We start from the raw sequence: 23423 nt of genomic DNA, 5'->3' as shown, positions 1-23423 counted from the left end.
CAATTTCTCCATTCCTCATCAACACACCATCTTCTGCTCTTTTGTTTTTTTTCTTCCCACCTTTGTGGGTGTGAAGTGTTATCTCATTGTGGTTTTGGTTTGTCTTTCCCCAATGACTAATGATGTTGAACATCTTTTCATGTGTGTGTTGTGGACCATTTGTTTATTTTCTTTAGGGAAATGTCTATTCAAGTTCTATGCTCCTTTTTAAATTGGGTTACATGTCTCTTTGTTGTTGAATTGTAGGAGTTCTTTATATACTCTGCATATGAGACCTTTATTGGGTATATGATTTGTAAATACTTTCTTCCATTCCACAGGTTGTCTTTTCATTTCACTTCCCCACCCCCTTCCCTTTCTCTGTCTCCTCTTTTTTGACAGGGTTTTGTTCTTTCATTTAAGCTTGAGTGCAGTGGCATCTTTATAGATCACTGCAACCTCAAACTCCTGGGCCTCAGTTTCCAGGTAGCTGGGACTACAGACTTGTACCACCACACCTGACTAATTTTTTCTGTTTTTAGTAGAGATGTTTTTAATTTTGTTTTTAATTTTAATGAGATCCAATGTATTTATTTATTTTTAAATATCATATGTAAGAATCCATTGCCAAATCCCTATGTTTTCCATTAAAGATTTTACAGTGTTCAGCTATTGAATTTAGTCCTTTGATCTATTCTGAGTTAATTTTTGTATATAGTATGAGGTAGGGGTCCAACTCCATTCTTTTGCATGTGGCTATCCAGTGGTTCCCAGGATCATTTGTTGCAGAGACTATTCTTTCCTACCTTGAATGGTCTTGGCAACTTTGTCAAAAATCAACCGATCATAGATGTACAGGTTTATTTCTGGGCTCTCTATTCTACATCATTGGTCTAGATGTCTATCCTTATGCCAGTTCCACACTGTTTTAATTACTGTAGACTATAGTAAAATTTGAAATCAGAAAGTATGAGACCTCAAACTTTGTTTTCCTTTTTGAAGGCTGTTATGGTTATTTGGGCTGCCTTATAATTTTAGGATCAGTTTTTCCATTTCTGTCTTTGATAGTTAATTCTATGTGTCAACTTGACTAGAATGCCCAGATAGCTGATAAAACATTATTTCTGGGTGTGCCTAGGAGAATGTCTCCAGAATAGGTTAGCATTTGAATTGGTAGACTGAGTAAAGATAACATGGATGGTCATTATTCAATATTGGGGACCTGATTATAATAAAAAGGTAGTCTCTCTTCTTAAGCTAGGACATCCTTCTCCTTTCCTTAGACATTGGAGCCCTTGGTTCTTGGGACTGTGGACTTATACCAGCCCTTAACTTCTTACCTCTACCCCAATTTTTAGACCTTCAGGTCAGACTGAATTACACCATTGATTTTTCTTGGTTCTCCAGCTCACAGACGGCATAATGCAAAACTTCTTGACCGCCATAATCATGTGAGCCAATTCTCCTTATAAATTTCTTCTTTTTTTTTTTTTATTGTTGGGGATTCCTTGAGGGTACAATAAGCCAGGTTACACTGATTGCATTTGTTAGGTAAAGTCCCTCTTGCAATCATGTCTTGCCCCCAGAAGGTGTGGCACACACCAAGGCCCTACCCCCTCCCTCCTTCCCTCTCTCTGCTTTTCCTCCCCCCCCCATGACCTTAATTGTCATTAATTGTCCTCATATCAAAATTGAGTACATAGGATTCATGCTTCTCCATTCTTCTGATGCTTTACTAAGAATAGTGTCTTCCACTTCCATCCAGGTTAATACGAAGGATGTAAAGTCTCCATTTTTTTAAATAGCTGAGTAGTATTCCATGGTATACATATACCACAGCTTGTTAATCCATTCCTGGGTTGGTGGGCATTTAGGCTGTTTCCACATTTTGGCGATTGTAAATTGAACTGCAATAAACAGTCTATCTAGTACAAGTGTCCTCATGATAAAAGGATTTTTTTTCCTCCTGGGTAGATGCCCAGTAATGGGATTGCAGGATCAAACGGGAGGTCTAGCTTGAGTGCTTTGAGGTTTCTCCATACTTCCTTCCAGAAAGGTTGTACTAGTTTGCAGTCCCACCAGCAGTGTAAAAGTGTTCCCTTCTCTCCACATCCACGCCAGCATCTGCAGTCTTGAGATTTTGTGATGTGGGCCATTCTCACTGGGGTTAGATGGTATCTCAGGATGGTTTTGATTTGCATTTCTCTAATATATAGGGATGATGAACATTTTTTTCATGTTTGTTAGCCATTCATCTGTCTTCTTTAGAGAAGGTTCTATTCATGTCTCTTGCCCATTGATATATGGGATTGTTAGCTTTTTTCAGGTGGATTAATTTGAGTTCTCCATAGATCCTAGTTATCAAGCTTTTGTCTGATTCAAAATATGCAAATATCCTTTTCCATTGTGTAGGTTGTCTCTTTGCTTTGTTGTCTCCTTGGCTGTACAGAAGCTTTTCAGTTTAATGAAGTCTCATTTGTTTATTTTTGTTGTTGTTGCAATTGCCATGGCAGTCTTCTTCATGAAGTCTTTCCCCAGGCCAATATCTTCCAGTGTTTTTCCTATGCTTTCTTTGAGGATTTTTATGGTTTCATGCCTTAAATTTGAGTCCTTTATCCATCTTGAATCAATTTTTGTGAGTGGGGAAAGGTGTGGGTCCAGTTTCAGTCTTTTACATGTGGATATCCAGTTCTCCCAACACCATTTATTGAATAGGGAGTCTTTCCCCCGAGGTATGTTCTTGTTTGGTTTATCGAAGATTAGGTGGTTGTAAGATGTTAGTTTCATTTCTTGGTTTTCTATTCGATTCCAAGTATCTATGTCTCTATTTTTGTGCCAGTACCGTGCTGTCTTGACCACTATGGCTTTGTAGTACAGACTAAAATCTGGTATGCTGATGCCCCCAGCTTTATTTTTGTTACAGAGAACTGCCTTAGCTATACGGGGTTTTTTCTGGTTCCATACAAAACGCAGAATCATTTTTTCCAAATCTTGAAAGTACGATGTTGGTATTTTGATAGGAATGGCATTGAATAGGTAGATTGCTTTGGGAAGTATAGACATTTTAACAATGTTGATTCTGCCCATCCATGAGCATGGTGTGTTCTTCCATTTGTTAAAATCCTCTGCTATTTCCTGAGGATTTCATAATTTTCTTTATAGAGGTCCTTCATCTCCTTCGTTAGGTATATTCCTAGGTATTTCATTTTCTTTGAAACTATGGTGAAGGGAGTTGTGTCCTTAATTAGCTTCTCATCTTCACTGTTATTGGCATATACAAAGGCCACTGATTTGTGGACATTAATTTTATATCCTGAAACATTGCTGTATTTTTCGATGACTTCTAGGAGTCTTGTGGTTGAGTCTTTGGGATTCTCTAAGTATAGGATCATGTCGTCAGCAAAAAGGGAGAGTTTGACCTCCTCTGCTCCCATTTGGATTCCCTGTCTTGCCTAATTGTATTAGCTAGAACTTCCAGCACTATGTTGAATAGTAAAGGTGACAGAGGACAACCTTGTTTGGTTCCAGTTTTAAGAGAAAAAGCTTTAAGTTTTACTCCATTCAGTAAAATATTAACTGTTAGTTTGTCATAGATAGCTTCAATCAGTTTTAGAAATGTGCTACCTATGCCTATACTCTTCAGTGTTCTAATTAGAAAAGGATGCTGGGGGCAGCGCCTGTGGCTCAGTCGGTAAGGCGCTGGCCCCATATGCCGAGGGTGGCAGGTTCAAACCCAGCCCCGGCCAAACTGCAACCAAAAAATAGCCGGGCGTTGTGGCGGGCACCTGTAGTCCCAGCTACTCGGGAGGCTGAGGCAAGAGAATTGCTTAAGCCCAGGAGTTGGAGGTTGCTGTGAGCTGTGTGAGGCCACGGCACTCTACCGAGGGCCATAAAGTGAGACTCTGTCTCTACAAAAAAAAAAAAAAAGGATGCTGGATTTTATCAAATGCTTTTTCTGCATCTATTGAGAGGATCATATGATCTTTATTTTTGCTTTTGTTAATATGGTGGATAACGTTTATGGATTTGCGTATGTTAAACCAGCCTTGCATCCCTGGGATGAAACCTACTTGATCATGATGTATGACTTTTTTGATGTTAAGCTGTAATCTATTGGCTAGGATTTTGTTGAGAATTTTTGCATCTATATTCATGAGTGAGATTGGTCAGAAATTCTCCTTTTTGGTTGGGTTATAAATCTCTTCTTACCTAAGAGATTTATTTATCTCCTAACAAATCTCTGTATAAGTATCTATCCACCTACTGTCATATTGATTCTGTTTCTCTGAAGAACTGTAATACACTGTTGAAAGACTGTTTTGATTTTGATAAGAATTGCATTGAACACTTTGGGGAGTTTTGCTGTCTTAACAATATTAAGTCTTCAACCCATGAACAAAGGATTTTTTTTCTATTTATTTAAGTCTTCTTTAGATTATGTCAGCAATATTTTATAGTATTCAAAGTTAACTCATATACTTCTTTGGTTAAATTTATTCCTATTTTATTTTTTGTTGTTTGCTTGTGCCTAGAAATACAACTAACTTTTATGTGTTGATTTTATATCGTGAGATGTTTCTGAACTTCATTAGATGTAATAAAGCTCCATTAGGTTATTAGCTCTACTAGAATTTTTTTGTTGTTGAGTATAGATTTTTTGTTTTTTCTATATACAAGATCATGTCACCTATGATTATAGACAATCAATTTTTTTTTTTTTTGAGACAGAGCCTCAAGCTGTCACCCTGGGTAGAGTGCTATGGCATCACAGCTCACAGCAACCTCCAACTCCTGGGCTCAAGCAATTCTCCTGCCTCAGTCTCCCAAGTAGCTGGGCCTACAGGCATCCGCCAGCAAGCACCAGCTATTTTTTGGTTGCGGTTGTCGTTGATGTTTGGTAGGCCCGGGCTGGATTCGAACCCACCAGCTCAGGTGTATGTGGCTGGTGCCTTAGCAACAGGCGCGGAGCTGAGAATCGAATGTTTAACTTGTTTTTTTTTTGAGACAGAGTCGCCCTGGGTAGAGTGCTGGGAGGGAGGTCTGTGACTGGTTTCATAACAAAATTTTACAATTCTCTAGTGTCTTAGCTCCCTCATATTCCAAAGGAGTTTCTAATATTCATATCAGAACTGAAATAGGCAGCTTAGTGGGCTTGACTGGACAGGGATAAAAGTGAGCATTATCTCAGTTCCAGTGGCCCACCAATAGCAGTCTTAGAAAAAGTAGAGAAGGGGCAGAAGGGTCTCAGTACAAATTGCTACACAGAACTTTGTAATTTTGTGTGCCCTGATATAATTTCTTTGGGTTTTTCCCAAGAAAGAGCAGAACCTCCTTGAGATAACTACAGTGCCTTACTCTACTAGAATGTCTGGAGAAAGTCAAGTGATATGCCACTGTAGATTATGACCGAGAGCCACTGAGCCAGAGCATAAGGGTGAAAGAATGAACAATATTAACCCCTAGCTCATTATAATACTAATTCCCACTCTGGGGAGAGATTTGTCCACCATTTTTTGTTCATGGAATGTATGAACTAGCATGATTCCTCACTGCACTTGTGTGCCCTGCACTCCACCCCAAACATACAAAGGAGTACACTACACTCCCTCTATGCATTATTCATTTTTAGCTTCATAAAAAACCCTTAATCTTGCTAATCTGGGAGGTGGATTTGAGGTAGCCTGTGCCTCCCCTGCCCAGTTGACGTATCTTCTGAAATAAATCCTTTCTTCCTTGACAATCCTTGTTGTCTCAGAATTGACTTCCTATGCGGTGAGCAATAGTGAACCCCCCTTGTGGGTTAGTTAACAGTGTTATAGCTCTGGAAGGTGCCTGGGCTCTGTGAGTAGGGCGCCTGCCCCATATACTGAGAGTGGCGGATCTGAACCCGGCCCCGGCCAAACTGCAACAAAAAAATGGGCGTTGTGGCAGGTGCCTGTAATCCCAGCTACTCGGGAGGCTGAGGCAAGAGAATTGCCTAGGACCAAGAGCTGGAGGTTGTTGTGAGGTATGATGCCCCTGCACTCTACTGAGGGCAACAAAATGAGACTCTTGTCTCTAAAACAACAACAACAACAAAAAAACATGTCTTAGTTCAGAACAACCTCAAAGTCTTGGGCTCAAGCAATGCTCTTGCTCCTCGGCATCCTGAGTAACTGGGACTACAAGTGTCTGCCACAATGCCCAGCTATTTTTTTCTATTTTTAGTAGAGATGGAGTCTCATTCTTGCTCAGGCTGGTCTCAAACTCCTGAGCTCAATCTACCCACCTCAGCCTCTCAGAATGCTAGGATTACAGGTGTGAGCCACCCAGACCAGCTTAAATGTTTTAACTTTTTAAAAAACTGCCAGACTGCTTTGCAAAGTGGTACCATTTCCCTGAAAATAAGACAGTGTCTTATTTTAAGGTGTGCTCCCAAAGATGCGCTAGGTCTTATTTTCAGGGGACGTCTTATCTTTCTTGTAAGTAGGTCTTATTTTCGGAGGATGTCTTATTTTCGGGGAAACAGGGTAGTACCATTTTACCTTCCCACCAACAGTACATGGGAATTCCAGTTGCTCCAATATCCTTATGGTTGGTGTGACCCACACAATACCTAGTAACTGACTTATGGGAAAATGAAGAGTTAAAAAAGTTGGCTCAGTGAGTAGGGCGCCGGCCCCATATATCGAGGGTGGAGGGTTTAAACCTGGCCCCGGCCAAACTGTAACAAAAAATAGCCGGGTGTTGTGGCAGGTGCCTGTAGTCCCAGCTACTGGGGAGGCTGAGGCAAAAGAATCGCCTAAGCCCAAGAGCTGGAGGTTGTTGTGAGCTGTGAAGCCGCAGCACTCTACCAAGGGCGACAAAGTAAGACTCTGTCTCAAAAAAAAGTTAAGTGACTTGCCAAGTCACCCTCTACTACCTTTGCAGCATGTTGAAAGCACTGACCCAGGTCTCAGCGGGTCTGTATCCCTAAACACTCATTTCCTACCCATGGATGAGAAAGCTGAGAGATCATCCTAAAGAGTGACTTCTAGACAGAACTGAGTCAGACAGAACTGAAACAGTGTGGTCTGTTTCAAACCAAAGGTACCAATACCTCACTTGGAGCTCTGGCCCCTTCTTGTGCCCTCTTCTCACCCTGCCCCTGCTCAGGGCATCATCCTCCCCCAAGCTGTGAGTATTCCCCGTGATGTCATAAAAGCCAGTTGCCATAGGAGCCTACAAACTCACCCCAGAGGCAGGGAGAACAGGGCCCTGTTGCATAGGAGGCCTGGCCACTCCTCCCCCACCACATTGGCCCTCCATGGAAGCCTTGGTCTGTGCGTTCTCTGAGCTGCGCATAAGAGAAGGTGCTGGGCTGCAGGGAGGAGTAGCAGGAGGAGCAATGTCTTCCTGTCCCAATCTAGGCCCAAAGCCACTGGGGTGTCCTCAGGGACATGTATCCTTGGGCGAGGGGAGGTCCCTGATCCAGGCTGGTCACTTCCTCCTGAACTGACTGGAATGAGTGCTTTAGTCCTGAAAGGGATCTTGGTACTCAGATGCCAGACTACACAGACCTCCTTGCTGGTTAAGGGAGAGAACAGGAGCAGTATGTTGGGCACAGGCAGTGAGGAGGCAGGGGACTGAGACTATTTGACAGACAGCTAAGCTGAGGCTGGGGTAGCGCCCTCCATATCCATGTGAGGTCTCAAGAGGCATATGGCTGTGTTCTCCGTCATGGCTGCTTTGGCCAGCTGGCCACCACCCACCTACTCTCCCCTGCAGATGCAGTGAGCTGGGCCCAAGGACACCCCAGTCACCCTGACACACCTCCCAACATCTACGAGGGGGGACTGGGGACCCAGCAGCAGCAGTGCCCCAGTGCCCAGGGAAGCAAACCCAAGAACTTCCGGCTGCGCCACCTCCGGGGCCTGGCTCTCTACCTGCCAGGCCACATGCAGCCTGCAGGCCAGTGTGAGAGTCACTGGCTGGGCCGGCTCATGGCTGGGGGCTGCCTGCCACAGCCTGAGGGCACACCCTGGTCCCTGGACATGCCACAGGCGACTCTGGGCCCAGGTAACAGCCATTGCTCAGCCCTTCTAGAAGCCCAATTGCCCAGGGACAGCCTGGGAAACACAGGTGAGGCAGGTCTGAGCACAGACGGTAAGACCCCGGGCGTTAGGGACTCAGATGGACCTTTCTTCCTTCCCAAGTTCCCTAGGGAGGTAGCCTCATGGAGACTTTTGGCCAGGCCACTGCCACAGTGACGTTACGCTTCAGGAAGACATTATCCTAACAAATCTGCTCCCGTACCTATGCCATCTGAGGGAAGGGGCTGTGAGGCAAAGGGAGGTTCTGGGATGGAGTTCCGGGTTGCTGTCCCAGGTCTGCACTCAATGTACGTCTTTGGATAAGTCTTGCCCTCACTGGGCCTGTTCTCCAACTTGTAAAATGAGGGGTTCAGGTTGGATGAAGGTCTTTTCCATCCTGAACCATTCACTTCCTTCTTCCTCCCTCCGCTGAGAGTTCTCTCAGGGAAGAATTACTGCCCCTCTTGTTCTGAAGGACATTAGGGTCTGGGGAACTCTAGGGCTGCCAGTGTTTCCTTGGTTTCCTCCCTGTGACTTCTTTCTTTCCTCTTTCCTCAGCTTCCAGCTCCAGCATGGACCCAGCCAAGGGTGCCCCCTCCCAGCCCAGTCCCCCTGAGGGCTTGGGGCTTAGGCCCAAGAGGTCTTGGGGGGCCTCAGAAGAGGCCATGTGTCCCTTGTGCAAGAGAACCCGCTCTGGGGCCCTGGAGAGGCAGTAGGGATCCTGAGTGCCAGGTGTGGGGACAGGAGGGAAAGATGGCCAAGGAGGCTGGCCCAAATCAGAATGGCTCAGCCCCCAACAGTGGCCCCCCTGCACACTGAGATGACCCAGGCAGCAGTATAGCACCAAAGCCTGGGCCAGCCTGGGGAAGTGTGAAGGGGGGAGGGATGAGGATGTCCCAAGGGAGGGACAGAAGAAATAGAAGCATGGCTGTGCCCTTGCAGCCTGCTCAAACTCAAGTCAGCCACTTGAAGCTGGGAGGCAAGGCCAAGCAGAGAATCTGTTCCAGAGAGGCCTGGGAACCCTCAGGTCTAATCTCAATAAAAGTCAAGGCCTGCACCTTCTTGTTAGTCTGTCTGCCATGGTGCCAGTTCAGAAGAATAGCCTGTGTGGCCCCCAGGGCTGGGTCTGCAGTGCTCCCACCCTGGGCTCTCCAGAGTGGGCAGAGCCTCAACATGCCTGGTGAGAAGCGTCAATCCAGGCCAAGGGGCAAAGAGGACAAAAAAGGCCAGGGACTAGGGAGAGACCAAGGCCAGCCAGTTTAAGGAGAGCAGCCCAGGCTATCTCTCTCTGGGTGTGTGAGGCCACTGGTCCATAGCCCCTCCAGGCAGGACAAGCACAGCCCTCTACTCCCGCTGGCCTGGCTCCAGGCCCCCTGGCGTGAGATTCCTCTGTACTCGTGTCTCAGCCTTGGCTGTGGACTTCGGAAACCAAGCCATTCTTTTCTGTGTGTTGTAGGACCCTTAGCATTTCTGGCTGCTACCTGCTAGGTGTCAGTACTACTCTCCAAGTCAGTGTCTCCAGAGTTCCCTTAGGGCAGCAGTTCTCAACCTGTGGGTCGCCACCCCTTTGGGAGTCAAACGACTCTCTCACAGGGGTTGCCTAAATACATCCTGCACATCAGATATTTACATTATGATTCATAACAGTAGCAAAAGTTCAGTTATGAAGTAGCAACAAAAATAATTTTACGGTTGGGGGTCACCATAACAAGAGGAACTGTATTAAAGGGTCATGGCTTTAGGAAGGTTGAGAACTACTGTCTTAGGGGCACAATCTCTCCTGTTCAGAAGCCTTGCTCTGCAGCACTGGGCTTGTCTGGGGGGAGCAGGCACTAGGGTTGAGCACTGCCCCTCCCTTGGGCAACTGCCAGACCATGTGTGATGGTGCCCAGGACAGCTGATGCCCTTCCCTTAGTACCCCTTCCCTTTCCCTGTACATTGGCTCCGCCCTAGACATCTCCTAGGACCCTGGGATAGCAGATCTGGGAGATTTCCATCTTTGGGTGGTTTTTAAGTTGTTTTAAGTAGGTGGGTGTGGCCCTGGGTGGTGGGAGCCTGAGGCTGTAGCAGCCCCCAGGTGACAGCAGGTATTTGGACACTACCCCCAAGAGCAGCTGTGACGGGACAGGTGTGGGAGGGATGCAGATGGCCAAAGGCCCACATGAGTCGCCCAGGGTGAGGGAAGTTGCCTTCTCTCTCACAACACTCTCCCCTGGATGTAGAGGCCAAGGGTTCACTACTAGAGACAGGTATTAGGGAGGTTACTAAGGGAACACAGAGGGACACATGCCCCAGCCACCAGCTGAGGATGCTGGGAAGAAGTGAGACTGCCCAGAAGCTGGCAATACCAAGTCCCTGGAGACCATCAGGGGCCCAATCTACTTACTTCTGAATGAAGAGCCTGAGGCTCAGGGAGGAGCAGATTGCCCCAGTGCCTAGATTTTAGGACACGCAAGCTGTGGTCAGTGGCCACACATGTCCTGGTATCTGCCCCTTTGATGTTCTCTCCCCTTGTAGAATTGAGACTTGCCCTGAGTCTTGCTTTACTAGTAGAATGTAGTGGAAGTGAAATGGTGTCTTCCGGCAGCTTCCAGGGGAGGTTAGTGACCATGTAGAGTCAGGCTGTCCCGAGACTGCTGTACAGTGGGAAACCACCTAGCACAGAGACAGCCCCAGGGAGGGAACAAGCTGAGCCATGGCCACATTTGCTGTCAGCCACCCCTGTAAGAAGGGCCATCTTGGACTTGGATCCTCCAGCCCTGCTGGCCTGCTTCAGCTGATGCCACCTAGAGCAGACATACTCTACCTGTTGACCCCTGTTCTGACTACAGAATTGTGAGCAGATAGGATGGCTCTGGCTCAGGCTGCTAATTTTTCAGGTGGTTACACAGCTGGAGAAAAAGCTCAGGGTCTTACCCCATGAAAGACATCTGCTGCACCCACACGTTGGCCACAAAGAAAACTGGCTCTAAACCACCTCCAGTTTCTCCCTAAAACTTCCCAAAGCTTTTTTTTTTTTTTGAGACTGAGTCTTACTGTGTCACCCTTAGTAGAGTGCCATGGCATCACAGCTCACAGCAACCTCAAACTCTTGAGCTTAAGTGATTCTCTTGCCTCAGCCTCCCAAGTAAGCACCCGCCACAATGCCCGGCTATTTTTTTGGTTGTAGTTGTCATTGTTGTTTGTCAGGCCGGGGCTGGGTTTGAACCCACCAGCCCTGGTATAAGTGGCTCGCTCCTTAGCTGCTGAGGTACAGGCACCAAGTCTCTCAAAGCTTTCTTGAAAAGCACTCCAACAGGTTGGGAAGCAGAAAAGCCACAGCTATGGCATGCTGGAGACAAGTGTGGAGGAGCACCCTCGTCCCAAGCAGGTGGACGTTGTCTAGCCCTGGGGCACACCCCTCACCGTACAAGTCCCTGAATACTCACTGGGCTGGGAGCTGAGCAACCAAGAGTCTTAGTCCTTGAGGAGACAGTGTCCTGAAGTATAAGGCCCCTCGTGTGGGCTGCTGAGAAGTCTCCAGGCCCCTGGCTCTGCAGAAGAGTCTTGAGCAGTACATACAGGTACAGAGGAGACTGGCCTCTATTGCAGGGTGAGGCTGGAGCAGAGGTGGTCCCCTTCAGGGCTGGTCTGTAGTCTGCGTCAGTGTCTTGCTCCTTGTGGAAGTCACAAAGAGCCTGCAATTTCTGATCCAGAGTGGGGCTGGAGGCCCAAGGTGGGGCTTTGGCAAGAGGTAGTCCTGGAGCAGTGACTAGCTGGTCCTGTCTGACCTCACTGAAGCAGGGAGGCCACAGCTTTCTTCAGAGCAGGGCTTCAGCTGGAACCCCAACTGGGCAAGTTGACATTTGGTCACACAATCAACCAAAGGTCCCAAGGAGACAGCCCTTAATTGGGACATTGACCCATCATCAAAGGAGAACACGGTCCTTTCTTGAGTAACCAAGAACATAAATGCTGCTGCAGGCCAGGCTGGGTTGGTTCATTTGGTTCCACAAGCCCCATGGCTTCAGACACAACGTCCACTGTGTCTAGCTTGCTGACATTCTGGGTGCCAGTCCTTACCCTGACTCCACTTTGCAGGTGCTCCAGACCCTATCCCTGGGAGGGCATGTCCCCCAGCTGCCAGCTGAGATCAGAGATGTGTGAACAATGTAAAGGGAACAGCACATGTAGGCTGCAGGAGGTCCTGACCTGGGCTGGATGCTTGGGCCACCATCCACAAAGCCCCAGGCCCCCTAAGCCAGTTCTTTTGTGTCTAACAGGGACAACAACACAGCTGGCTCCCTCCAAGGCCAGAGTTTCAACGACAGGCTAATGGAAGTACCTAGTCCCGTGCTTGGCTGGCACCCATCTTAGGCTCCTGCAGCTAGGTACACTGGCTCGGGTTCCCCAACTGTGAGGCTGAATAGCCTTCAGAGAGAAAGCTGTAGAGCTGCCACCTGGACCAGGCCCCCCTTTCAAGGCCCAGAGCCAGGGAGACAGACACTTGGACAGGCAGGTAGCTGCTGAGGACCCTTTCGTTAAATAAAAGGAACCCAGTTGTGTCTTTCAACTTTTTTACAATCTCTTCCCCAGGTTCACACTCTTTGTCAGGGTTAATGACACAATCAGCCCATTTGGCTAGAAGCCATCCTTGGGACTTGCCAGTGACAAGCCTGCCATTCCCAGCCACTGCTGCAAAGAAGCTGAATCCACAGGGACAAGGTCCAAAGTGTAGCCAGCTGGAAGCTGGGAACAGAATGTGACCAATTAAGGTCTATTTATTTGTAATGAGACAAAACACTACAATCGTTCAACACTGGGCTGGACACTGCAGTGATTGGAGGGCAGGGCAAGGCCTCGAGCTCAGTTATGAATGTCCAAGGCAGAACCTTCCAGAAGACTCTTCCCCTACCCCATGGGACAGAAATAAAAATCACATGATCACCACTGATTCAGAGTAGAGGACACCCAGTGGACCCTCAGTAGGCAGCCAACAGCAGCAGAAGTTCAGACCAGTGAGCATTCAAGGGAGGGGATGCTTTCTTGTCCAGGGTTTGCCTTCATCTTGAGGACACTGACCCTCTGCTGTGAGGCCAGGAGACATTACCCTGGGCTGGTTCCAGAATCTTAAGACCTCTGGGCTGGGAAACTCTGCAGGAGGGAAGAACTCAGGACACAGAGGCCCATCTGCCCAGGCTGTTTCCCCTATTCCTTCTCTTCTGGCTGGCAGTGTAGTGTTGCTAGGACCCTCTGCCATGGCTCTTGTGACACTGCAGCTACACTAGGTATGACTAACCCCCACTCCCAGCTACTCTGGAGAGCAGGGCAGGCAGCAAGTGGCTTTAGGGGGTATTAAGGTGGAGGGGATGCTAGAAGCATGGATGCATGACTGCTGCAAGCACACTTCACAGCACTGACACAGCCTCTCTATTCTCAGAGACTGAGGGCCTACAAGGCAGGTAACTGCCCCTGCCCCCAATGCCAGGCTCTGTGAGACCCATGGCAGCCTTGAATCCTGACTTCAAGCTCAGCTTCCTCCTGTTTGCCTCTGGGCAGGCCTTGCAGCTGCAGCTCGTGAAGGATGAGGTGGAGAGAGGACCCTGGAGCCTCAGTGGCACCTGTCCCTCAGCCCAGCTCCCAGCAGCAGATCAGCTGAGTAGAGCACTCCAATATCCAATGGGAAGGGCAATTGGCCTGGGGCAGCAGGAAATGTACAGCAGGAGGTGCTGCAGAGGGGGAATTGTCCCACAGTCTGACCACTGGTGCCAGGGAGCTGAGCCCTAGAGCTCTCTGCTCGTGTGAAAAGCCTCCTCCACTGTGCCCTCCCCTTGCCAGCCCCTCATAGAGGGGCAGCACCACCTCCCACCCTCCAGGCTTCATTGGGCTGGTCCTGGATGGGGGCCTGGCATTCCCTTTATTGTGCCCCCTTGTTCTCAGGCTCCTATGTCCACACCACTTGTGTTCCTCCCTCGTTGCAGAAAGATCCCTACAGCTTTGCAGGAAGGAGCTGAAGGAATGGGCAGTGCAGCAGGAGTGGCCTGGTTAGGGAGGCCTTTTTCCAGTGACCCCAGCCATACCCAAGCCACCCATGAAGATGGTGCATGCACACAGAGGCAGGACCAGGGTGCCAGGAGGAGGTGGAGGGCAGAAGTTTCCAAAAGCAGGAAGAAGAGCCAGAGAGCCTGTGGGAAAGAGAAGATCAGGGCAGGGTGAAGACATGACAGAGATGCTCCCCCTACCTGTGCCATCCTGCCTACAAGCGCAGCTGGGCCTGGGTTCCCCAGGTACAAGCCTCCTCCAGACCCATGGGCTCCCGTGGGTCCCAGAATAAAGGCACTGATGATGCCAAACTCAGGTGGTCATGGAGCTTGCTGTGTGGCTTTGGCCCAAGTCACCAAGTCTTCTGGGCTGTGCTGGTACACAAGAGGGCAGCCTCTGGAGGCTCCTTGGCCCTGTCCAGCTCTGAAGTTCCAAGGCCTGGGAGAGACCTGCTCCCAGGGATACTCGTGGTGACCAGAAGTGGCCGTGTCTTAGCAGAGCACTCACGTACAAGCTGACCACCAAGGGAAGTTGACATGAAGCTTCGGTTTGAGAATGGTGTGTGCAGTGGAGATGGCAGCAGTGGAACAGTTCTGGAAGCACACCCAAGACACAGGGGTACTGGGTGCCTCTTGCTATGGGAATTTGAACATCTGGGGGACAGATAGGAGGGACTCAATCTTTTTGTACTTCCTATTTTTGAACCCTGAGATTGCAGTATTTTAACATAAAACAGCAGCTCCAGAAATGAAAATGTATCTGGCCATAAGCTCAAGGTGTCTTTGGTCACCTGCTTTCCTTCATGAAGTTACCAAGTCAGTCAGGAACTACCCCGTTGTTGGCTTTCCAACCTCCTGCTCAGCAGGTGCCTGTCTAGGGCCGTGTTTTTTGTGGTTGGAAGTGCCAGGCTCCCATGCCCTATGTCTGCACTGGCATACCTGTTAGAGACTGGGCGCACCTTAAATGAGCCCACAACACTGCTCGCGAGCCCACATAGCACCGGGCCTGCAGCTGGGGCAGGCCAACGGGCCCGGCAGGTGGCCACCAGCGCCTTGCAGAGGACAGCAAGGGTCAGATGGATGGGAAGGCAGGCTCTGCAGGGTGCCGAGGGACAGGCCATGAAGGAGGCTGCCTGGCTGGTATCACATGGTCCGGCTGTACTCGATGCCACCTTTGGTAGAAATGCCCGACCATGGCAGGAAGCTGCAGAGCAGGCTGTGGGCCTGGCGGTAGACCCTGTGCGGGATGGAGCAGGGGCTCAGGCTGGCTAGTGCAGAGCCCAGGTGCTGGATGTAGTCCGTGGGGGTCTGTTAAGGAAGACTCTCAGGTGCCCTCACCTGCCCATACTCTCTTGGGCACATGGTCAGCTGGGGTCAGCATGATGACCTATAGGACTATGTACCGTCAGCACGCCACAGTAAGGGAGGCTGAGAACCCACTAAGTCTCAGAAAAGCGCCAGAAGGCTAATTAGGTGGAGGGGCTCTCACTGCACAAAATCGTAAAGGGTGGGACCTGGAAACAGGAGGGCCTCCTGGGTGAGGCCCCAGGCATGTGGGACACCTGCCTGGGGATGGACAGGGAGTGGGGGAGGGGTCTGGCAGAAAAGCAAGTATTTCTGGTTCTCCCCAGACTCTCAACCCTCAGGGCAACAGAAGGAACAGACAGCCCTGTCCCTCTAACAAGGGTCAATAGTGCTGATGCCCTGGACTCCTACCAGGGCCTGGCTGTATGTGAGCTAGGAGGCCTATCAGGTTTGGGGTATCCTCTCTCTTTCCTGTTTATTTCCCTATGAAATGAATAAATCCTAAATTCATTCATCTGAAAATATGCACACACACAACAGCATTTCTGGGGCCATACTCTCTGTGACTATTATAAAGTTTCCTGGCATCCCTCCTACCTATTAAGGGCCAGAGGTAAGGAAGAGGGAAGAGGTGAGGGCTGCCCCTTTGGTCAAACAACGATAACAATGGTTACAACTCATGTGTTCAAAAACACTAAAAAACTCTTTTTACCTCACTTGTCTTCCCCTTTTCTAGCATACAGGCTCCACAAGGGTAAGACTTTTGCCTGCTTTGTACATTGTTATCTCCAGTACACTTAGAACAGGAGGCTCTCAATCAGTATTTGTTGAATGAACAGATGGATGAGTGGATCTTGGGACAAGAGGGGGCCTCATGCCAGGCTGAACTCCGTGAACAGTGGGTGCCAACGAACATCTGCTTTCTTAGTGTGTGCAACCAGATTTACCCACAACACAATCTGGATGGGGAAAAGAGCATCCACTAGCTTGGATCTTTGAATGTCATTTGAAGATGACCACAGCTCCAACTAGCTCACTGGCTCTGTCACCCTTACAGCTAAGAAGCCATAGTCCCACACCCCCAGAAGGAAAGGATATAAAATTGTCCAGGGAGGGTGGCCGCCATTGATGTAGAGGACGTAGGTGAAGCCATCTTTGAGGACCCCTCGGATGGAATAGTAATAGGGGAGATAGTGATGCTGTTTAAAGTCTCTGTTCTCGTAGAAGTTTATTGCTGTATTGTTGGTGGTGAGAACATGCAGGTAAATGGCTTTGCAGTGGTCCTGGGCAGTGGTTGATATGTGATCCTTTAAACTTTCAAGTAAGAGGGAACCTTGGGGAAAAGAAGGGAAGGTTATGCAGTCAGGGCAGGAGGAAGGAAGGAAGGATGATGTGGGTATGAACAGAACCTTCATAGGAGTCTCCTAAGAGTCTCTCTATCCTCTGTTGTCAGAGATCAGTCTCCTGTCACCACCCACTGTCAAAGCCCAGAGAATCTCATTGTCAGATGGAATGTGTCAGCCACAGCCCTCCCAAAGGAGGGACCCTCAGTGAAGACTCATTTTCAGGTAATAAAAAGGACGGAAATTGAGCCCAAGAAAACATGGAATAGACCTGGGTTAAAAATTAAGACTCTGGCCAGGCATGGTGGATCATGGCTATAATCCCTAGCACTTTGGGAGGGCTAGATGGGGAAATTGCTTTAGCTCTGGCATTCAAGACCAGCCTGAGCAAGAGTGAGACCCCATATGTACTAAAAATAGAAAAGTTACCTGGGTGTTGTGGTGGGTGCCTAAAGTCCCAGTTACTTGGGAACCTGAGGTAAGAGATCACTTGAGCCCAAGAGATTGAGGTTGCTGTGAGCTATGATGATGCCACGGTACTTTACCCAGGGTGACAGAATGAGACTCTTAAAAAAAAAAAAACTCTGCCACTCGATGGCTGTGTGGCCGAGTGGGATAGGAATTTGATGACACGAGCAACAAGTTGTGCTGAGTATTTCTTCTTCATGTATATGGTTCCTACTCTGCATCAAGAACCCCAGTCAACAGACATAAGGTGTGCACATGGTAGCAGGAGGGGTGATGGGCTTGTTCCCTCGAGAGGGCATCCTGGGAGCTGATCGTGTCAGATTTGAGAAGTAGGCTACCACAGACAGGCCTGGCAACATGCAGGAAAAAGATGGTTGAAGGCGAGCAGACAGTCTGGCTGAGGACAGAGGGAGAAGGTCTGATGAGGATGAAGGAAGAGACTGAGAGACATCCTTGAGCCAGAGCTGTCAGGATGAGGGAAATGGCTGGGCTGGGCTGGGGGGCTGGGGCTGGGTGTGCCAAACCATGAGTTCTGCTGGCCCTTACCTATGCCATGCTTCCTGAATTCTTTGACTACTCCCAGACTCAGAATGTACGCAACTTGTGTGTCAACAGAGAAGTTGGAGGCTAGAATATCTCCATCCTAAAGGAAAAGTCAAAGATAAAATCAGGTTAACGTTCAAGGCACACAGGCTCACTGCAGAGCCCGGCCCAGGAGGTCTACGTGCCAACTTCTCAGCTACTACACTGAAGGGACATGCGTGGGAACACGAGTCACCCAACCTCCCTACAGAGGTTCACTAACCTCTAAATAAAACCTAGCACTGCCTTCTGCAAACCAAAGCGGTATTAGCAGTTTCTATGACACTGCCACCAACATAAATTATGGATATTTTTGTATCACATTACAACTGTGCCTATTCTCAACGTATCATCTATGCTCATCCCCACTTCAGAATGACAGTGGTTACTAGGCCTTATAACTTCACATGTGAATAAAAGCATGCATGTTACAATTTCATGCACACACAGAAGAATGAGTTGGGGATGAGCCTCACTCGCTGCTCTGGACTCCCCAGGTCATGAGCTCCTCAGACAAAGGGCTGAGGCAGGCAGCGTGATTCCATCACAAGCCCCTTCATTCCTGTTCAGCAGCAGTGACTGCCACACACATGTACCTCTTTATGTATCTTGGTCCTGTTTTTAATTTCAGCTACTATCATTCCCACAATGGCACCTCTGTAGGTTGCAGCAAGGGAAAAGAACTTCTTGTTGGATGTGATATCACGATACCATGAGTCTGGGTACCTGAGAGAGAGAACACAGGCAGGTGAACTTGCCAAATGTCTACTCCAACTAATGCTATGCTTTGGCTATCAGAATCAAGGGGGGCTCTAGGTTGCTTCTGCTCATTGCTCTGGGGCTGATAAGGAGTTTGTCCAACACTTAACTCTCTACCTGTCACAGTTATCTTTTTAAAGTAGTGGTATGTCCAGATAGGACTGAGAATTTCTGATGGGAAAAATAATTTTACCAGACATAAAATATGGGGGGGAGGGGGAAACTTCAATGATTGATTACATGAGAATAATTCACATGGGGTCAGTGGAACATGGCTCATTTCTCAGTCAGGGGAGTTAAGAGCCCCTGGTAGCCCATGAGAATTCCGCAAGAATTTTTGACACTGAAGACTACAAGGTGGTGCAGAGCCAGGTTCACAGATGAGTGGCAGGACAGGAAAGGGTCTGCTCTTAAGGGCAATATGTGGCCAGGGCTGCTCATCAAGAACAAAGGCCAAGACCCTTCAAGGGGAGCAAGGAAAAGAATACCGGGTGTTGAGGTCAACAGGCAGATCCAGCCTCATCCCCAGACAGATGGGCAAGAAGGCAGAGGCACTGAGATTTTATGGGTTTTGCCACCTCACAGTCCAGTGAGATAACAGTTCATGTCACCATCTTGTGAGCTCGAAGCCTCAGGCCCACAAAGTTATGAGGAGAGGCAGGTAGGCTGGTCATCTCGGGAGGCACAGAGGCCCATGGACCAGTGCGGCTCCATCTGGCAAGGTCTTACCTACGAACACACTGGCAAGTTTCTGTTTCGGATTAGTTTCCAGCAGGAGGATGCTGGGCTGCAGAAGTTTCTTAACATATAAAGCTCCCGCAGTGCCCATACACAGCAGGCTGTGACAGTTCATACTTCTACAGACATACTGGAGAGGTGCCTGTCCCCAGCCTTCCTGCCAACAGCATAAGGTTAAATAGCAAGTCTGAGGTTAATACTCATGGAAATACTGGTGGTGGTTGGCAGGATTTTTATTTTCTTATTTGTTTTGGGTTTTTTTTTTTTTTTTTTGGAGTCTTCACTATAATTCAGTTTTCCGAGTTATAAACAGCATGGACTGAACATCTATGTAACTCAAGTTTCCCAGCAGAGCCCTTCTGGGGACCTCTTCGCATGGGGACATGGTAGTGCAGAAAGGGCCAGGAGCAGACAGGAGAGGAGCAGAGGCCTGGGGTCTACAATGTGCTGGGCAACTGTGGGGGACCCCCCACTTGGACTCCTCTATGCCTGTCCTTGCCTTTGCAGTGTGGCCCTAGGGTCCCAAAGGCCTCTCCCAGCATCAGCACCTGCGGATTATGTGACTCCCCAGGCCCCGTGGTCTGCAGTGGTTACACAGGTGCTGCTCCACTTACTCGATGGGGAACCAGTCACCGCACAGATGTTTCACGGTGTCTATGTCATCGTGGCAGAGGAGGCGCAAGCTGACCTCGCTGAGGGCACTGGATGGCACCACCTCTGTCATTCACACCTGCAGAGAGAGGGAAGCAGTGTCACTTCACCCTCAGCTTGTGAGGCAGGCAAGACGCAAGAGCAGAGTGTGACCTATGGGTGTCCCACTCTACAAATGAGGAGACTGAGGTACCAGAGGTGGGGACAGGACAGGTACTCAGGCCCCTCACTGGTCAGTCCAGCTACTGAGGGAAGCCCTGCCACAATCTGGTTCTCTCCTCTCCACCCCCATCTGACCTGTGCCTGGTGACTCTCTGGCTGGTGTCATGGCTTAAGACAGCAGTTCCTCTACTTCAAAAAGCACAAGGGCTCTGGCCAGCCTGACTCTCCTAACCCCAGGCTTGGTGACTGCCAAAGACAGTGGTTGGTGCTGCAGCCCCCATGCCTCATTCCCCAATGAGGCAGCCTGGGGGCCAGCACCAGCAAGTGGCTGGATTTCCAGGGAAAGTGGTGCTGGCTTTGTCACCAGAGGCTGTGTCTGTGCAGATGGATCACACCTGATTTCTTTTTCCCTACTCAGCAGGTGAAGACTCACGGGTGAGACATTCAAAGACACCAAAGTTCAAATCAGGGGTCATGAGTTGCCAAGGACTCTTAAATCAGGGAAGAGTGAGAGTGTGTGTGTATGTGTGTATTTATTTTCAATCTGGGCTGGGAGTGAAGGAGAGAAAGAAGGGAGGGAGGGAGGGAGGGAGGGAGGAAGGAAGGAAGGAAGGGAGGGAGGCCTTTTTTATTTAAATTGAAAACTGGTCATCAAGAGGAAAAGGATTATACATTTAACCTGCCTTTTTTAGGAGGAATTGTGTTCATCCTCAATGGTTGAGGAAAAGTTCTTTTTTTAACAGAAGAATGACAGCTAATTAAAAGCTGAAATAATGAGTCACCATTTTGGAACCACCAATAGAAATAACCAAGTCAAGCAATAATCACAAAAGGCTGTTAACTACCAGGTACACGTTGCCAGGAAGCAGGCGCAAGGCAGGGAGACAAGCCCCTTGGCTGCCAGGATCACTGATTGCCAAAAGACTTTATCTTTCCATCTTGAGATTTGGCAGTCGTTATTTTGCCAGAGTGACAAGCCCAGCCTCTTTGACCTCCTGTGCCTTAGATACCACAGCAGGAGGTACCCAAAGTGGTCCAAGGTACAGCTTTCTTGAGGTTTCTGCACAACCCCCACTGCACTGGGAACACTCCCTCTTGTGAAAACGGGAAGGGATCTGGACACTGAGTCTGGCCTCTTCTCTGGTTCAGCCGTATCTAATCAGGCCCTCTAGCCTCCTTTGTAAATGGAGGTGGCCACCCCCTCACAGGACGATTCCAAGCTGGAAAAGACTGATGTCAAAGTGCCAGGAGAGTGTTCAGCAAAGATGAAGTGCCTACTGACACTGGCTGTTGGTGCCCACACCCAAGACCCAGCCCTATCCAGCCACTTCCAGGGACATCACCTTGACCCACAACAGGGCTAATGCTTACATCTGGGCAGCTTGGCTCTGATTCCTAACTTGTGTCTCTAAGCTTCTGGTCCATCGCTGGGGGAGAAAGAAGCTTCTCTCTAGACTTAACCTCCTCACCCCTCAGTACCCAAGGTTCTCAATCCAGGCACTGTTTACCTCAGATACTTTAAAAAATAGTCATCTGGTAAAACACAACAAAAACTAAAAGTGACAAATGAAGGTGTTAATCTTGTAGTGAGAAGGGCATTGAGGTTACATAAAAAAAAGTCCATGTTTTAGATGCACACCGGATATGCAGGGGGGAAATAACAGAATGTTCTAGAATTTAGTTTAGGTGGAGCAAAAGTGTCAAGATGTTAATAGCTGAATCTGGGTAATGGGTACATAAAACAGATGTTAGAAAATGGGTCTAATTGGCTCAGGGCTTGTAGCTCAAGCAGCTAAGATACCAGCCATGTACACCAGAGATGGCGGGTTCAAATACAGTCCGGGCCTGCCAAACAACAATGACAACTCCAACCAAAAAATAGCCAGGCATTGTGACAGGCGCCTGTAGTCCCAGCTACTTGGGAGGCTAAGGCAAGAGAATTGCTTAAGCCCAAGAGTTTGAGTTTGAGGTTGCTGTGAGCTGTGACGCCATGGCACTCTGCCAAGGGCAACATAGTGAGACTCTGCCTCAAAAAAAAAAAAAAATAGGTTAATTAAAGCCATCAACCCAACAAACTTCTAATCTCCAGGGAGACTGGATTTCAGATAAGGATGGCAGGCCTTCCAGGTGACTGAATCAAAGGGCTGTGTCATCCTGCACCAAGAGCTCTAGAGAGCAGTCCCCTGACAGTACCACCACTGTCAGCTGTTGGGCATTTTGTTGCCGAGGACAGCAAGTCTCTGGTGTGCATCACTGCACACTGAATTACACTTTGTATCCCATAGTACCTGTTCGGAGTGTTTTGTCAGGGTGGAGGGAAGATACCACTTGGGACACAAGTTAGCCAGCCTTCAAACTCCACTGGGGTCTCAAAGAGTGAGAAGACATCGGGTGTGTCACTTGAGGACAGGGCACTGTTTATAGGAGGCAGCTAAGGGTAGGCTCTCTCCCTTTCCCTTCAGGACCAAGAAAACGTATCCTAGGAAGCCCTCATCCAAACCTTGAGCCTCTGGGGAGTCACCCTAAACCATCCCAGGCCAAGGCAGAGGCCAGTTCCTCAATTCGCCCTTTCCAGAGATGACTCCTAAGACAGGGGCCACCACACACTGCTGCCTACTCCCTGCTACAAAGAAGCCGTAGGGGGCCAGCAGGGGGTAAAATGCCTGCCTGCTTTGTAGACCTGGACAGAGCTCCAGATGCCCCATAGCCTGAGCTCCCTGGTTTCTGACCAGGACCAGAGGTAGATCCTCCAGACAGCTAGGAGCTGCTGGGGCACAGGAGGCAGGGTTAGCATGGCCTTACGGCTATGGCCGCCTGGGGCAGAGCAATGACTGGAGGCTGGGGGTAAGGGAGTGACTTCCTGAGGGGAGGAAAACGTTCCATGTCTTGGGCGGGCCCAATTACAGGGTGACTCATGCCTGTAATTCCAGCACTCTGGGAGGCTGAGGCAGGTGGATTAGCTGAGCTCATGAATTTGAGACCAGCCTGAGCTGGAACAAGACCCCGTCTCTAAAAATAGCTGGGCATTGTGGCAGGCACCTGTAGTCCCAGCTACTTGGGAGGCTGAGTCAAGAGAATCACTTTAGCCCAAGAGGTTGTGAGCTATGACACCACAGCACTCTACTAGAGGTGACAAAGTAAGACTCTGTCTCAAAAAACAAAAACAAAAACAAAAAACCCTCATTGAACTGTACACTTAAAATGGGCACATTCACGTGGTGTGTGTGTATATTAAGCTTTGGTAAAGTTCATTTTATTTTATTTATTTATTTTTGAGACAGAGTCTCTAGCTGTCACCCTGGGTAGAGTGCCATGGTGTCATAGCTCATAACGTCCAACTCGTGGGCTCAAGCAATCCTCTTGCC

At 48.7% G+C, this 23423-nt stretch overlaps 3 protein-coding genes across 6 annotated transcripts in view; 1 reads left to right on the top strand and 2 right to left on the bottom strand.

Annotated features, from left to right (window-relative positions):
• The window catches only part of CLUAP1 (clusterin associated protein 1), an 81607-nt gene extending 69013 nt beyond the window's left edge, over window positions 1-12594 (bottom strand). The window contains exon 1 of the mRNA XM_053555327.1: window positions 11459-12594. The gene's annotated coding sequence lies outside the window, so the exon portion shown is untranslated. The remainder of the gene's footprint in view (window positions 1-11458) is intronic.
• C12H16orf90 (chromosome 12 C16orf90 homolog) lies at window positions 7265-11461 on the top strand. Its single transcript, XM_053556659.1, has 3 exons — window positions 7265-7310; window positions 7615-8079; window positions 8589-11461. Exons 1-3 carry the CDS (start codon window positions 7265-7267, stop codon window positions 8744-8746), a joined length of 669 nt encoding a protein of 222 aa, XP_053412634.1. The 3' UTR covers window positions 8747-11461.
• A 143-nt stretch (window positions 12595-12737) lies between the features above and the next one.
• The window catches only part of NAA60 (N-alpha-acetyltransferase 60, NatF catalytic subunit), a 33606-nt gene continuing 22920 nt past the window's right edge, over window positions 12738-23423 (bottom strand). For 2 of the 4 annotated variants that reach the window (XM_053555337.1, XM_053555336.1), the window contains exons 2-6: window positions 19860-19975; window positions 18345-18474; window positions 17713-17809; window positions 16454-16688; window positions 12738-15350 (exon numbers count right to left, since the gene is read on the bottom strand). In XM_053555337.1, the coding sequence (XP_053411312.1) occupies window positions 15194-15350; window positions 16454-16688; window positions 17713-17809; window positions 18345-18474; window positions 19860-19969 (729 nt within the window). In that variant the 5' untranslated portion in view covers window positions 19970-19975 and the 3' untranslated portion in view covers window positions 12738-15193. Of the gene's footprint in view, window positions 15351-16453; window positions 16689-17712; window positions 17810-18344; window positions 18475-19793; window positions 19976-23423 lie in introns of those variants that run through there. The other 2 variants (XM_053555340.1, XM_053555338.1) reach the window with 2 other exon arrangements.

The sequence above is a fragment of the Nycticebus coucang genome, chromosome 12 (genome assembly GCF_027406575.1).
Source record: "Nycticebus coucang isolate mNycCou1 chromosome 12, mNycCou1.pri, whole genome shotgun sequence".
Classification (NCBI taxonomy): domain Eukaryota; kingdom Metazoa; phylum Chordata; class Mammalia; order Primates; family Lorisidae; genus Nycticebus; species Nycticebus coucang.
This window is presented reverse-complemented; position numbering and strand designations above follow the sequence as displayed.